At 43.0% G+C, this 15,315-nt stretch overlaps 2 protein-coding genes across 2 annotated transcripts; one reads left to right on the top strand and one right to left on the bottom strand.

Moving 5' to 3' along the window:
• Window positions 1-4,591: 4,591 nt before the first annotated feature.
• On the bottom strand, window positions 4,592-11,134 carry LOC108095244 (5-hydroxytryptamine receptor 2B). Its single transcript, XM_017196270.2, is given in 9 exon segments — window positions 4,592-5,042; window positions 5,378-5,896; window positions 6,314-6,583; window positions 6,585-6,656; window positions 7,548-7,685; window positions 7,857-8,046; window positions 8,122-8,231; window positions 8,910-9,043; window positions 10,765-11,134. Coding segments are annotated over 9 exon segments (1,875 nt in total). The 5' UTR covers window positions 11,108-11,134; the 3' UTR covers window positions 4,592-4,943.
• A 1,121-nt stretch (window positions 11,135-12,255) lies between these two features.
• On the top strand, window positions 12,256-12,532 carry LOC108095243. Its single transcript, XM_017196269.1, has one exon. The coding sequence runs from the start codon at window positions 12,271-12,273 to the stop codon at window positions 12,436-12,438; it is 168 nt and encodes a 55-aa protein (XP_017051758.1). The 5' UTR covers window positions 12,256-12,270; the 3' UTR covers window positions 12,439-12,532.
• The last annotated feature ends 2,783 nt before the right edge of the window (window positions 12,533-15,315 follow it).

Genomic DNA, 15,315 nt, shown 5'->3' with positions numbered 1-15,315 from the left:
TACCTTCGAGAATAACCTGTGGTGGCAGGTGACACCTCAAGTTATAAAAGTTCGACGCTAGTTTTTATTTTTCAATTTTCAATTGAATATGCAATAATTTTTCCGGTGCTTATCTCCGCTCCCAGTTGGCAGCTCGCAGTTCCCAAAATGCAACAGTCGACAGGACGGGCTGGCAACTTCCGCTGTGCGTTGAGCATCATGCCGGCTGCACATCCCCATCCACAGCCCCCCAAATCCCAAGCCCACTTCGAGAACCTAAGCCAAACCCAAGCCCCAGACCCGAATCCCAACCCCAATCCCAACCCAAACCGAAAGGCGAACCCAAGACAAATGCCAGGAGCCCTTCGGGTAGGGAAACTACAAATGCAGCAACTGCAAAAAGTTTTGCCAGCAAGTTTGAGTTTTTTTCTTCCGCCGTTCGTGCTTGGCCAACGGCAGCCGGCTGCCTTTTGCCTCATCTGCGTTGTTGCAACTTTTCTGGCTGAAACTTTAAGCCAGGTCCTATCTCTGGGCCAAGTCTTGAGCGTTGTCGCTGATGTTGCTGCTGCTGCTTGTGCTGCTGCTGCTGCTTCGTACGTGTTTGTGTTCATTACGTACGTGTCCTTTTTGGCATTTTGCGCTAGTTGTCAGCGCCAAAAGCTGCTGGCCAAAAGAATAAGCTGCACTGACACGATAGCGGACTTCCAGCTAACTTCTTTTCTCGCCCATCTACAGTCGAACATCTCGATTCTCAGCAAAGGGTTTTTTAAGGTTTTAAATTGCAGATAAAATTGTAGGTCTTTTCAAAGAAAAGATTTTCTTTAAGATAAGTCGAAAGATTAAATTAAATAAGATTACATATTGATTTTCCGAGGATACCCTTAATGATACCCTTCCCTGATGTACAAGTTAAAGAAGCCCGCCTGTATATCAAAACTTAAGTGCTCTGTTACCGAATGGTCGCAATCTTCGCTGAGGTGAGTGGAGCACTCTGAGCACTTGTATTTTTGATGGCGTAGAGAATTCGCTGTAATATTGAGCGGCTGCTTTCATTAGGTGAAACTATAGACGAAGACTTACCCGTTGCGAACTTTAACTTGCTTGCACTCATTTTGCGTAATGATTTCAATTATTTCGTAATTAGTGCAGACAGGCAGCAGCAGTTAGCCAAGCAGTTCAACCAGCTCGTTTGGTCTGCTCCTGTCCTTTCAGGAAAAGCACCGCTGCACCGCCGCACCACCGCCGACCCGGCTGCCCCCACCTGTCAAATGTCCATGGCTGGAGCAGGCACCACAATGCGGCATCAGATTCGAAGCCAACGAAAAGTGCACTTGGCCGCAATTTGCAAAAAGTCTTTACAAAGTCGAAGTTTTCCAGGGCGGTGGACACTCATCTTTTGTGTCCTGGCAACGTCCGTTGAATGGGGCTCCCCCGGTGGTGTCAACAACTTCGCAATGAGTTTGTTCGGTGCCAGGAGCTTTAAGTATTCTTACTTACCTGCTTATTTTTTTCTCCCCCATCCGCTCTTGTGCTGTTAACGCGCTTTTACGAGCTGTCTCACCTGCAGCGGTCTAATGAATAGCGTTCAGGTTTATAAACACCTCGATGGCATCTGGCCGCAAGCCGCGGCAGTAAAGCTTAAATGCATAAAAACACAGATCAAAACAAGTTTTATAGTATAATATATATAAAATAAGCCAAAAACATCCAATTTTTATGAAGTGGTAATATTTTTAGGGCTTAAAAAAACCGATAATTGGAAAGCTGGAAAATCTCTTTAAATGGACGGCTTACTTGTTTTTTTTTTTCGGTGCATAAGCGTGCAGTTGGGTCTTAGTGAAAGCCACGAGCCCTAAGCCCCTAATCATTAAAAGCAATTTGCACACTCTCAATGCAATTCAATTAAAAGTTACCCACACACTCGAACACCCTAATGCGGGCAACCGATAGATAGATAGATACTTGGGCCACACTCATTTCTGTTTTAATACTTTTAATACCTTTTCAATTGCTTGCCCAAAGTTCTTCGCTTCGTGCGGCTCAAGGAGACTTCAAAAATTGATGCCCAAGCAAACAGAGCTGGATTTTTGGACCTGCTGCTGCCTCAATAGCCCGCCCCACTCATGTGGCATATTAACGGCCGCCGAATACCCGGATCTCCTGGGTGGCCCCACACCCCCAAACCCCCCTTGTCATCCCCAAACCTTCACTCGAGTGCCACTCGATATTTATTCGATTTATGGAATTTTTTGGCAAAAGAATTTTTTAATAAAACGAATTTTATTGGCATTATCCTGCAGCTATTGCCATTGCTGTGTGCCGGGGAGGAAATTAATAATGCTACTAGGCTAATAAAGGCCCAAGCACACAGGCACGCACCTCCACATGTGTGTGTGTGTATTGTGTAGCAGATATATATCGATGATGTGACACATTTGGGCCACTCGTCCTTTCGGTTCCCTTTTGCAAGGCCCTCCATGCTTCATTTGCCGCCGAGCCGCCAGAAATTGAAAAGTTTCCCGAACGGCTTTATTATTATTTGCATGGCCTGACTGCTCAAGTTGACGCTATTTAATTTGTCATTATCCCGAACTTTGCTGCCAGCTCCGAATTCCCACTCGCTTTCCAGACAGATTTTGTAATTCTTTTCTCCTTTTATTATGATACTGCCACGAGGCATTTCCTTCGGGGCGAACAGGAAATTAAAAGTGCTGGTAAATATTATTCTGGGTTTGTGTGGTTGTGCTCTGATCTACAGTGAGTATTATAATTGCAAGACAACTAGAAAAAACTATTACATTTATTTAGTTGGTTGGCCATCTCTTTAAACTGTGTTCATCTTTTTAATAATTTGAATTGTGTAATAATTATAAAATAATATATTAAGCAGTAATCAGAAATTAAATCATTCAAACTATTGTTCAATTCAATTTAAATAAAGTCAACATTAAACACTTACATTTGCAACATATACGTAAAACATTTACCTTAAAATGTACGTATTGAAAATTAATTGTAAACAATTTTCATGAAATAGGCACCTAACATTTTTCTGCGCACTTTAAAGAATTTGAAGTGGCCACTGTGGTTACGGCCCATTGACTGATGGCCCTCCAATCGCACACCTGACTTTGGGTCCTTGAACACCAGCCGGGCACTCGGCACTCCATTTTCCATTTATCATCTGCCGAGAGCCACTGTTAATAAGCTTACTTGCAGCGAGAGACACCTAGAGGAAAACGATGGGATGTGAAGTACCGAAATGTATTACATGAATTTTCCCAGCCCAACCCCCCCAGAAAATTCTCCCGCTTCTCCTGCATGATGTATTGATTTTTTGTTGCCGCTGCTTCTGGGCCATTTGTCGGCTTTGGCCTGTTCCGGCGTTGATAATGCCAGTGCGTAATCCATCTCCAACGCCACCGACCGACCGACCGGCCACTCCCTCTTCCGCCTACCGCCCATCCCAAATTGAGGGGCGTGAGTGTGCACTTGAACTTTGACATTTCAATGCGCTGACATTTTGCCTAGCTACAAACAATACACAAACGTGCGTGCGGTCGGAGTCGGGCTGAAAAGTTTGTCAATTTTGAGTTGAGGGCCAGCACTGTGATGACCACCTAAAAGTTGACCGAAACCACCGATAAATACCCCACTTAATACTGACCGGTTAGAGCAAATACCTAATCCATGAATAAAATATCGAGTGCAGGCGTACGCTTTTGATAAAACACAATTTTAATAACTTTGACATCAAGTACACATCGAGAAGTTGCATAAACACACACACACAAAACACATACAAATACATTCAGGATAGACATATGTACGCATACATGTGCATACCGAAGCGTATTAGGTTTCAACTGCAGCAGCATTGACTTAATGGCCCTTCGTACCGACCCACAAATATATCTATATATATATATATATATACATACATATGTGTATATGTAGTTGTTCTTCGAGTGGTTGTTGCTCTTGTTGTGGTTTCAGGTTTTTCGGTTGGTTTACTATTTGCTAAAACTGTAAGTCTGTTTATTTACAAGAAAACTTTTCAAAAATTGAACCATAAATATACTATACTATATAGGTTTACCGCTATGTACGAATGCGTGTGGCATATAACTGCATATCATGTATCATGGTCTAAACTTTTTGTTGCGGTTTCCTGGTTTTTCCAATGGGTGTTTGTGTATGTTGTGTGAGGAGTATTAGCAACAAAAGTTAAACTTTCGGTTTTGGATTTATGCTAATTTTGCCGAATAAAGTTGCCTAATTAGCCGTGACGTCGGTAGCTTATGGTGTTATGCAACATTTTGGATTTGTCGTCATGAGTTCGCGGTGTAAATTCGTTAATTTGTTTTCTTCTGATATTGACTTTTGTGTAAGTGTGCTTATCCAATTGAAATAATTGAGCATCGCGAGCAGCTTAGACTAAAATTAAGCACGATTAACTAACACAGAATATGAAAGCGTAAGAAGTTCTTTGGACCCAGCCTATAACCGATCACTATCTTCGATCTCCGATCACTATTCAACCGACCTACTTAGGATTCTAGGGTTTCTCTACTCGCACTACTACTCTTGGGCTTCTTTAAGACACAGGGAAGACTTTAGAAATATTTATAAATTACACACGCGTTACTTATATCTAGTGAGTATCATCTAGCATAATTCCATGTTTCCTTACTCGATTGGTTTCGGTTTCGCTATCAGTTTTGTTATTTGTTTTTGTTTTTTCGGGCTTCGTCTTTTTGGGGCACGTGTGTGTGATGAGGATTTTTAGTTAGTTACAGCTAGTTAGGATTGTCACTGCTAAAACATCGTCTCTACTCGCTAGTTACACCTTTTACAATGCCAATTCCGTAGCATATTGCGCTCCAGTCAATACTGACCTTGGCCTCTTCGTCTTCGTCTGACCTTAATTACAAATACTGGTCCTCGTTATCCTTCAGTTGAAATCAAATTTTCGCACTGCGCGCTCGGGCAGCAGCCTTTCGACCGAAAAGAATCCTCTTGAAGGCTCGTCGAAATTCGGGATTGAAGATGGTGTAGATGACCTGGTGTTCAAAAGAAAATTAAATAGGCATTGAATAAAAAATGGCTTCACGGTTTGTTAAACACAAATCTTTAGACAATGAAGTGTATAATATTAAAAAAAGTTACTTAATTTGAGAAAATGTATCTTTGCATTAAAATACTTTTTCAAATATTCGACCGTTCATTTGAAAATATTTTCAAAATGTGTTGAATAAATAAAATGGGTTTAATGTTTTCAAACTATAAATAACACCGAAAATCCTCTTGTATTAATAATTAAGGTGGCAGAAATAAATTCAAGATTTTTTTAATGGTATATCTAGAAAAAGAAGGTCACGGGACTCAATTTACGTACCGGATTCAGGGTCGAGTTGAAGTATCCCAGCCAGAGGAAGAGCGAGGCCACCGCCGCGTGGATCTCGCACTCCTTGCACAGGCTCATTGTGAGAGCCATCACGAAGAACGGCAGCCAGCAGATGACGAAGGCGCCGGTGATGATGGCCAGCGTCTGGGCGGCCTTCCGCTCCCTCTTCGCCTCCAGCAGCTGCCGCCTCTTGGCTAGTTTCTGGTGCGGATTGGCGATGCTGGCCAGCACTCCGCCCAATCCCACGCCGGCGTTCTTCCCCGGACTGCTGCCTTCCGTTCCTGCGGCTGCTGTCTCTCCACCACCACCAGGACCACCAATCCCAGCACCACCCCCTCCCCCTCCCCGCTCTGGGGGAGAGGTCGTTGTCAAGCAGCCAGCACCACCCATGGCGATTGACTGGGCCAGCGGCGTTATGGCGTTCAGATGCGAGGCTATCAGATGGTGCTGCGTGGCATGGGCCACCTGCTGCGACAGCGTGATGATTTCATTCGCGTTGCTTGTGCGGTACTATCGGGTTAAAGGGTGGGGTAAAGGGTTAGTTTCCCACAAACACAACGGCTTTAACGTACAAATGACTATGACTTTCTACAGACTAGCTTTTAAAACAGCTTTATGTACTTTCTTCAGCACTGCATTCGTTGTGCATTGAAATAAATACTTTATCTTTATTTATAGTTTTCCCAATAAATAATGACTTTAAAAAATATAAATAATAAAAAATATTGGAACTAATATAATGTAGTTTTTTTAGAACGTTATTATGAAATCAGTATTTAAATAACCAATAAAGAAATTTAAAATTTTGAATGAAGGAAATACTTTCGCTTATTATCTTAGCGAATTAAATATTTCGTAATACTCCCTTCAATAACTCATAGTTCAAGTGTACTTTGTAATGACATAGTAAACAGCAGGCGCACTTACATCTTCCGCATCGCTGGAAACGGTGGTCAACTCGGTGCCCGCGTGGCTTTTGTTGTCGTAGTTGCTGGTGCTGAACTCGGTCTCCTCACGCGTAATGGCCAAACTGGCAAAGTCCACGGCAATGGCGGCCATCGATCTGGCCACCGCTCCCTCCGATCCCGCCGTGATGTTGGCCGTGTTTGTGTTGCGGCCAAAATAGATGCGCATCCGCTTGAGCGGACGCCGCTGCACCTGCGTGTCTGCCTCCCCGCTCACTGGGGTCCGCTCCCCCCGCCTCCTGGCGCTTCCGATCCGCCCGCCGCTTTCCCCGCTCCTTTTTTATCTCCCGCACCGTGGAATCGCACTGTTGGGTTTTCGATAAAAATAAGTATTATATGTGCGAAAAGCTTGTTCTATGCTTGTTTATGGGGAATGCTTGTTTATGAACTTGATGAAAACTGTTCGGGGAACAGCACATTTGGCTTGTGTCTTGTCAACGAAATGAAAACAAATCAAATGCGAAATGGGAATTTCTCGGCTTTCGTTACCGCTTTAGTTGTTTTAGGTACACAAAGAGAAATATTAAACTAAATTTTCTAACACCTTTTCAAATGTTTTAAATTAGTGATCGAAAAAAAGGACACTTGATCGAAAATAAAGGAGCGAATACGACGTAAAAAGACTAAAATTTGTTATAATGGGGTTTTTCTAATGATATGCTATATCAAATTTTTTCCTGATTATATATTGCACTTTGTTGCAGTGTAATTATCTGGCTCTGACAGAGGGCCACACATCGGGTGATCATAAATCTCGGCTGGCATTTGTTTGGCTTTCGCCACAGCGGCTCGCTTCGAGTGCTCACTTGGGCATGCTAATGAGCAGCTGAGGACTTCCCCCGACCACCAACCACCCACAAAGCAGTCGCCCAACCACGCCGACCCACCACATACCCATTCGCATTATTGTTTCTGTTAATGACACACTCATTATGGCAGGCAAGCAAATACACTTCTTGAGCAGCAGCATCAACATCCACTCAGCCAGCCCAAAAAAAAAGTAAAATGTGGAGGGGAAGTTGCGGAGTAGAATAGAAGCATACTTGTGGAATATCTTTATTTGTGCCACTGGGCGTATGAGTAATTTTTTCACGCTTTTTCTTGGAGGCTGGCTAAGTGGACACTTGGCATTTATCACTGGGATTTTCTGAGGCACTTAGCTTCGACTGAGATTGCCTCGTTATTGATTAACTTACGTCGGTTTCGGTGAGAGTGACATTGAAGGACTTCTGGGCGCGTCGCTGTATGCGCTTCCTGGCAATAATGTAGATTTTCCAGTACAGGAACAGAATCACCAGCAGAGGCACATAGAAAGTGCAACAGGTGGCGAAAATCTGTTTGATAAAAAGTGAAATGAGTATGTTAAAAATGTATATAAATATATTTAATTGATAAATATACATATATGTTATGTACTAAAATACTACTAATATAAAAGATTCTTAAAGGAACAAAATTTACCTTTCATCTAAACCTTCCTTCCTTAAGTGATGTTCAATGCTCACCTGATAGCCCACATCCTGTGACACCATGCAGTGCTGCTCCTCGATGCGCTTCATGTAATCCGGATCCTTCCAACCAAATTGCGGAGCCAAGGAGACAATCAAAGCCGCAAACCAGACGCAGAAAATCATGAGGAAAACGCGACGCGGCGTCCGCAGGTTGTTGTAGTCGATATTGGTCACGGTCCAATATCTGAAACGGAAGGAGGACCAAATTGCCATTCTGTCGCACCGGGAAATAGCTTGCTTGCTGACTGGCAGGACTCACCTGTCCGCCGCAATGGCCACCAGGTGCAGAATGGATGCTGTGCAGCAAAGGACATCGCAAGACGTCCAAATGTCGCACAGTTCCGGTCCCAATATCCATCCATTACTTATCTGCCGGCGCAGAGGAATGGATGGGGGGTTTCCATGGGAGATGAGTGGGCGATGGAGAAAGGAAAGAAAGGAGTGACATTTAGCAACACATTGTTTGCCAGTGATGATGCAATTGAAACAATTAGCAGCCCGGCAACGAGGTTGCCCAGGGCCAGAGTCAACTCTTTGGCGCCTAATTTCATTTGCCAGCATTCCTGCTCAAGTTTCCATTAGGGTAATCGAGTTGGTTCAGAAATGGCAGTGGCAAAATACACTACAAACATTAAGTAATTCTTGCTAAAAGCTAGTCATTTTGATAACTTATTATTTGTTAGAATTATGACAAAACCAAATGCCTTCAAAATTACTTAAAGTTGAAAATTCTTTAGGCTGATCAAACAAAAATCTGCATATTATATATATTTTTTAACGATCTTTACTAATTGTTGTTAAATGAATTAGGTTTTTAAACTGATTTTTACAAATAAAATATTCCATAACATTTTTTTGAGTTCAAACCAACGAAAAACTAATTTTTGTTTCAAGTATATTGTACATATTTAAATAAATGAAAATGTGACCCAAAGTATGTGGGACTAAAATGTCTGGCTCTGTATTTCATTTAAAGTTCTTTGAAAGCTCTTAATTTAAGTGTTTAATATCTTTCTGTGTAGAACGAAGGAGAAAAGGACAACTCACCTCGTAGACGGCGCCGAGCGGCATGACAAGACAGGCAACAAATAAATCAGCAACTGCCAGAGATGCAACCAAATAATTGGCCACATTCTGCAAGTTTCTCTCGAGTATAATGGCGGCAATTACGAAGACGTTGCCTGTGGACATTTAAACAGAACAGAAAGCATGGGAGCCCCATTAGAGAGCGATAAATTGATAAATTGATTTATTAAGTGAGGCGGTAAGTGCAGCAGTAAGCTTTCCGTTTCATTGCCGATGAATAAGTGAGTGGAATCGAATGCAGTTAATTGGAAACGTTGAGTGGCCGGGAGTCATTAACTTTTGTGTGTCGCCTTTTTCGGCAAAGAAAGTGGATGGGAGTGGAAAACTTTCAATGGAGTCGTGCAAAATCAATCAGTGGCAAAGGCATCGTGTCAAAGGAGACTTCATTTTCCAGCCTAATTGCAAGCAATCGTGCATGCGGCCCACTTGTCCACCACCCATCCCATCCCCTCCTGCTTCCAATTCTGCTCCCCCCAGGATCTCTTTGGGTGTCCTTGCCTGTGGGATGCAAATGAGTACTGGATGGCAGCAAGCTCCATCATCGCCATCATCATTGTCGTTGCTTGCTTTGATTAAGCGCATGCAACTTGGCAAATTGTAATTGCCGCAGTCCCCCCTTTTTACCCCAAAACCACCTCCCTACTTCCATGGCAGCCACAGTGACGCCAGTCCCGGACTTTCGATCGCCCCTCGGAAACCCCTCTTAGAATCACGGCAACTGGAGCTGCTGAGACAGCGGGCTTGTCTGCAGGTTGTCAAAACGTTTTGTCGTCGCTTGGCCCGTGCCAGAAAATGCATTTGCATATGTCTTGCCGGGGAAACGTTGCGCATACGACGTGTGTTCGCAACGGCACCCAAACTGCTTGTTAGTGTGTGTGTTCGTGTGTGTGTGTTAACACGGAGCAAAATGTTGCCGAAATTGGTGATTAGTTTTGCTTTATATGACCCCTTGGAATAATTTTATCTCGTTTGAAACTTGAGTAATCTTTTTGTCTTGTCAAAAAAGATTGCTGAATATAAATTAAGTTGTTTTGTTGCACATTTAATTAAAAGCTTATGCAAAGCATGTTAAACAAAGAAGCTAATTTGGCTGGGCTTTTGTGACTGTCTACTTCAACTATTTTGAGTGTTCATTTATTGCATGTTGTACTTCAAATAAAAATTTAATTTAAAATTTAATGGTTTTGCATGTAAGAAAGATTTGCTTTTTATCAAATTAAACCTTGTTCCTCCTTGGTGAAATATAATCGAAAATAACAAACTTCTAGATGATTTACTGCCCCTTTTTTTCTCTGCATACCTTCACCTATTTGGTGTGCCAGAAAGCGTGTGTAAGTGTGTGTGTGTTTGCCTGCCGTAATTTGCATTTGGCGCCTTGGCGCCGTTTTAATAGCTTTTCACGTGATGCGGCAAACATTTTTGGAAACTTTGGGTCGTTTCTTTGCTCGGCTCGCATCTTTGCGGCGCTTAACTCAAAGAACTCCTCGTACATCATCCGGCGAACCAAAACAATCAGCCACCCTTGAGCAGCCGACACCTTATTCGCCGCTTTTGGCCTATTCCCAAGCCCATTTCTGCGAGCGGGCGGCAGCAAATCATCTTTGTAAGCCCAAAAATCAATAAAAATCTTCCAAGAGGGCGCAATAAAAATCTTCTGCATCATAAATTTCACTTCATTTACAGTTCAGTTTCTCGCCGGCGATATGGAAACTTTTACCAGCCTTATCCCGACGGCATAAATTTGAGAATAATTTAATGCCCCCCGTTTTCGTTCTTGGTAATTTAAATTTGGATTTGATTTTGATTAAGTACTTGCCTATGATGGTGACGAGTATCATGAGTCCCAGGACGACGGCCATGGCGATCATTTTGACCAGCAGCCAGAATTCGACCGCGGCTCGCTCCTCGTCATCCAGGTCGAAAATGTTGCTGTTGTTGCTGTTGTTGTTGACGACGTTGCCATTGCCATTACCGTTTTCGCTGCGATTCCAGACAATTTGGCTGAGATTGGTGGTCGTGTCCACCAGCTGGGTGAGATTGCCATTTAGCTCGATGAAGAGGCTCTCGTTGAGCAGAATGGCTGGCAGTTCTATTTCCAAAATGCTCGCTGGGACATCGTCATCGGCGACGGCCATTGCTGTTGTCACAGTTTTCAGCATCTCGTTTGTATATATCTAACTGTGTGTATATATATGTGTATGGATCTGGGTTGAGGGCGTGTCAGTGTGTGAGACTATAGCGCAATGTGTTGGTGCTGCTGCTTGTGATGTTGCTGCCGTCGCAGCTGTTGCTGTTGACTCTGTTGCTGCTGCTGCTGCTGCTCGTGTTGTTGCTGCTGCCTTTGTTGTTGCTGTTGCTTCTGCTGCTGCTGTCGCTGTTGCTGTTGCTGTTGTTGGTGTTGCTGCTGTTGCTGGCGTGCTTGTCGTTCGTGTTGCTGCCGTTGTTGCGGGTGATAAAGCGCCTTAATCGTGCTTGCCAAGCACTTAACACGTAAACTGCAAAACACAGGGCGGTTCGAGAGTCAATGGGGAGTCAGAGATGAATGGCAAACAAAGGAAGCAAAGTCTATGGAAAACAAGAAATAAGAGCCTCAGACGAAATCATAATGTACCGCCCTAAAATAACACAATTTTCCTTTTATTTTTTATTTCCCAAGCGAAGCCGAAGCGTTCAAATTAAGTCCACACCATGATAAATGATGCTCGGCTCGACGCGCTCAGTTTACCTCGATTCCACCAATTAATTAATCATCTCAATCGAGCGAACTCTTTCACGGGTTTTTTACAATCTGCCAACCCACGGTAAGCCCTCTGACCCCGGGATCCTTATCTCGATTGAGTTGGGAAAATCCCGCACTCTTAAAAAGTCACGTCTTTTCATCATAATTAAGTGCTGTTTTATTGCTTTAAAATATATATTACATTTAAAGAAATAATCAGGTAAATGTTATATTTTCTTTTTAGAAAAAGTAATAACAAAAACCACATCAAGATAAAATCCGACAGCAATTAATGTTTGTTAGAACAAATGCATTGCCTACCAATTTTGCATCGCTTCAAAATATTATAATTTTAGTTCAATATTAAATGAGAACCGAGGTGAACTATTAAAAACTAATTCTGGTTAATGCTTTAAAGAACTAATTTTATTATGCCATTTTACTGATCTTTTGTCAGCAAGAACCTAGATTTATTTTTTATTGCAAATAAACTTTAACCTCATTAGATTTATAGATATTTTTTTTCTCTCTCTGTACTATATATATTTTCTATTTGTTGACAATTTTTCTGTTATCAGTTTGTTTTGCTCAGTTATAATCAAAATGTGGCTGCTAACACTTGGCTCCGCGGTGCAAATGCTGTTGCTATTTTCGCTACTCCTTCTGCTGCCCCTCCCCGGATTTTCAAGAGTTGAAGAAAACAGAAGATACGACAGATACGACGGTCATCCAATACGTGTAAACCGCCCACGGGTTTTGGAGCGCAACTGATATGCATAACTGTGTTTAGTATGCATTCCTCGGAAAGGTCTCTGAAATATACAATAAACTAGCGAACTGCTGGGGCATCTGCATTCCTATTTAATTCACTCATGAGTTCGCTGGTTTGGTGGGTTGGTGGGGCGTTGGCTTTGGTTGCCACTTGCCCTTTGGACGCCCGACACACCGCCTGACCTTTGTCTGTGTCAAGGTGTCCCCAGGTGAAGGCAGTTAACCAGTCTGAGCCGAACACTCGGGCCAACGGCTGCGAAGGCCGCCTGATGGATTGCAGTCCGACGGAAGTCTCCATCTCCGTTTGCAGCGAAAACTTTGGGGCAAGTTCTCGCCCAACCCTCGCTGAATAGTTGCCGCTTACGGTTTGTGCCATTCCATAGACTAAAATGTTAATGGGAGGCACCGGAAACGGAAAGAGGGTTATGCGATGCGCCCAAGCAGCTCATGTGTGAGAAATATTTTCATAGTCAAGGTAATCTCGACCGCGCCCCTTTCGCCTTTTCACGGGGATTTCTTAACCCTCCCTGCGGCTGAAACTGCTATTAATAAATGCACTAAAAATGTTTGTGCGGTTCGGAGTTCAAGGCTTGTAAACAGGTGCTTCATAACCCAAACGTGTATGTTTTTTTGCAGCTTTAGCATTTTTTCCTGCTCAAAAGTATGCTTAAAATGTAGCCCTACTGGTCGGTCACAAATATTTAAAATGTTTATGAAAAAGCAATCAATTCAAAACATAAATAATTCCCTATGAGCATTTGGCGAGGCATTTGAGGTCGCCACTCCGGGCCATATCTTTCTGCATTTTAATTATGAAAGCGAGTTGTTGCTTTCAGACATACACATTTTTTGTTATTTACCAAGGTCGTGTACATGAATTACATTCGCCATATACAGTGGTTGGAGTGAAAAAAAAAAATGTGCTAACGTTTGCAACAAAATTCGCCTTAGGGGATAGTCGAAAAAAAAGCAGTCGAGAAGAAAAAAGGAAAATCGCGTCGGGCTGCGGTGGCTTTTCCTACGCCCCTTTTCCGCTCTACGGATCTGATTCAGAATGTGCCTCGAAGGCTCAACTCTTTCCCCGCAATACACACACACACACACACACATGCATAGATACCCACACACGCACACTGCTCATACTTGAATTAATTCATACTCTAATAAATATACGAAAAGTTCTGTTGAATGTCTGCTGCTGGCAGTGCTCTTTCGTTGTTTTTGTTGCTGCCTTTACTGCTTTTGCTTCTGTTGCTGCTGTTCTCGTTGTGTCAGCGTAATCTTTTAGCAGCCTTTGGTTTTGATCACCCTAGGTTAAAAGAATGACTCGTACAATATACCAATTAGCTGGAGGGAGGGGGTTTAGGCGGGGGGTTTGGCAGATGTGGCGAATACAAACCCACCGAATGGGGTCATAACTCAGTTAGCAGCTGAATGGAAACAATGGATTGGCTACGAAACAATGACAGAGTTCATGGACTCGTGTCGCAAACTTTATGAAGATGATTGGACGACAGCAATTTGCACTCAAGTTACCAACTTGCAGGCCAAAAACTTTTCCTAATGCACTCGCCTAATTGTACAACCCTCGGAGTTCCGGCGAACTAATCAAGTTGCGAACCAATAAACTTCTCCCCCCAAAGAGCAGTGCAATTTGGCACAAAACAAACCTGGCCAAGAAAACCTGGCGGTGTAATAAAGCCAAAGCGCCCAGACTTTCAGTCATAACGGAAAACAAACAAAATGCACGAATTCCCCGAGCGGTTTTTCCCCAGCAGAACGAGAAAGTGCAGCAGGCAACCGGCTGCTGCTGTTGCTTTTGCTGTTGCTGTTGGCCTTGTGGAATAAAATTCGTATTCATTATACTCACACATAAGCATAATTATGTCCTTTCATTTTCATTTTGGCCGCTTCATTAGCGACGCTCTGCCGCAGGTAGATTCGTCAACATAAATATTTATGCCGCGATGTGACAACGATGACGACAGCAGCGGCGACCACGAAGGATATGAAGATGCTGATGATGATGTTCCCCAGTTCCTGAGCACCTCACCTCACCTCACGCACACAAACACACACAGACACACACACACACTGTGAAAGCTTCCTTTCTGTTTGTTTATGTGTGTGCGTGTGTCTACGGCTGATTTGTATTTATCTTTTTTGATTTTTTACTCAGTCTCAGGGATTCTGCTTGCTTGTCTGCTAATTATGCGGGCTCCTCTTTTTTTGGTTATTTAATTATTTCGAATAAAAATGCAGGTAAGAACTCGTGATTTAATTTATGGTTTCAACTGCTTTTAAGGACCGCTTTGCTTTAGTGAGTTTGATTTGTTTTGATTTCGGCTTTCAGTCTTCGGTGTTGTGTCTTTCGAGTTTCAAATTTATTAACAATTTTTGGATTTTCTGCTAGGCGCTCCTTAAACGGTTCGGCAGACGCGTCGCGTCTTGAGCGTAACTATTGACAAACTGCTTCAATGTGGCCGTTTTGAAGTAGACGGAATCGCCGAAACCAGCTGATTTTCCTGTAGACTTTTCCGGCCGACGCAGGCGCCGCAAAATGCTCTCTTATACGGAAAATCATGGCAACTCTCCACTTTTCCAAATTTAAGAGAAACCATTTTCGAACTCGAATTTCCATTTTACGCTCGGCTCTCTTCGCTGCCTGTTGAGTTTCGAGTTTTGAACGCAATTATTTTTTGGGAATTAAGCCAGGGAAAATGGGAAAATCTGCTGTCCGCTGTTCTGCCTCAGTGCGTTTCCGCTAATGGATGCAAACAAAACGCAACGGCGGACAATGCAGGGCCAGCAGGGCAAAGTCCTTCGCAGTAGCTACTAGATTTTAATATATCTAATGCACGTTCCAGGGCGGCTAAT

The sequence above is a fragment of the Drosophila ficusphila genome, unplaced genomic scaffold (genome assembly GCF_018152265.1).
Source record: "Drosophila ficusphila isolate 14025-0441.05 unplaced genomic scaffold, ASM1815226v1 contig_414, whole genome shotgun sequence".
NCBI classification, from domain to species: Eukaryota; Metazoa; Arthropoda; class Insecta; order Diptera; family Drosophilidae; genus Drosophila; species Drosophila ficusphila.
The sequence above is the reverse complement of the archived record's forward strand: the minus strand, read 5'-3'. Positions and strand labels throughout refer to the sequence as shown.

What these genes read in the sequence shown, in the direction of transcription:
- LOC108095243 (XM_017196269.1), top strand. Translation starts at nt 12,271, where the DNA reads ATGTGGCTGCTAACACTTGGCTCCGCGGTGCAAATGCTGTTGCTATTT.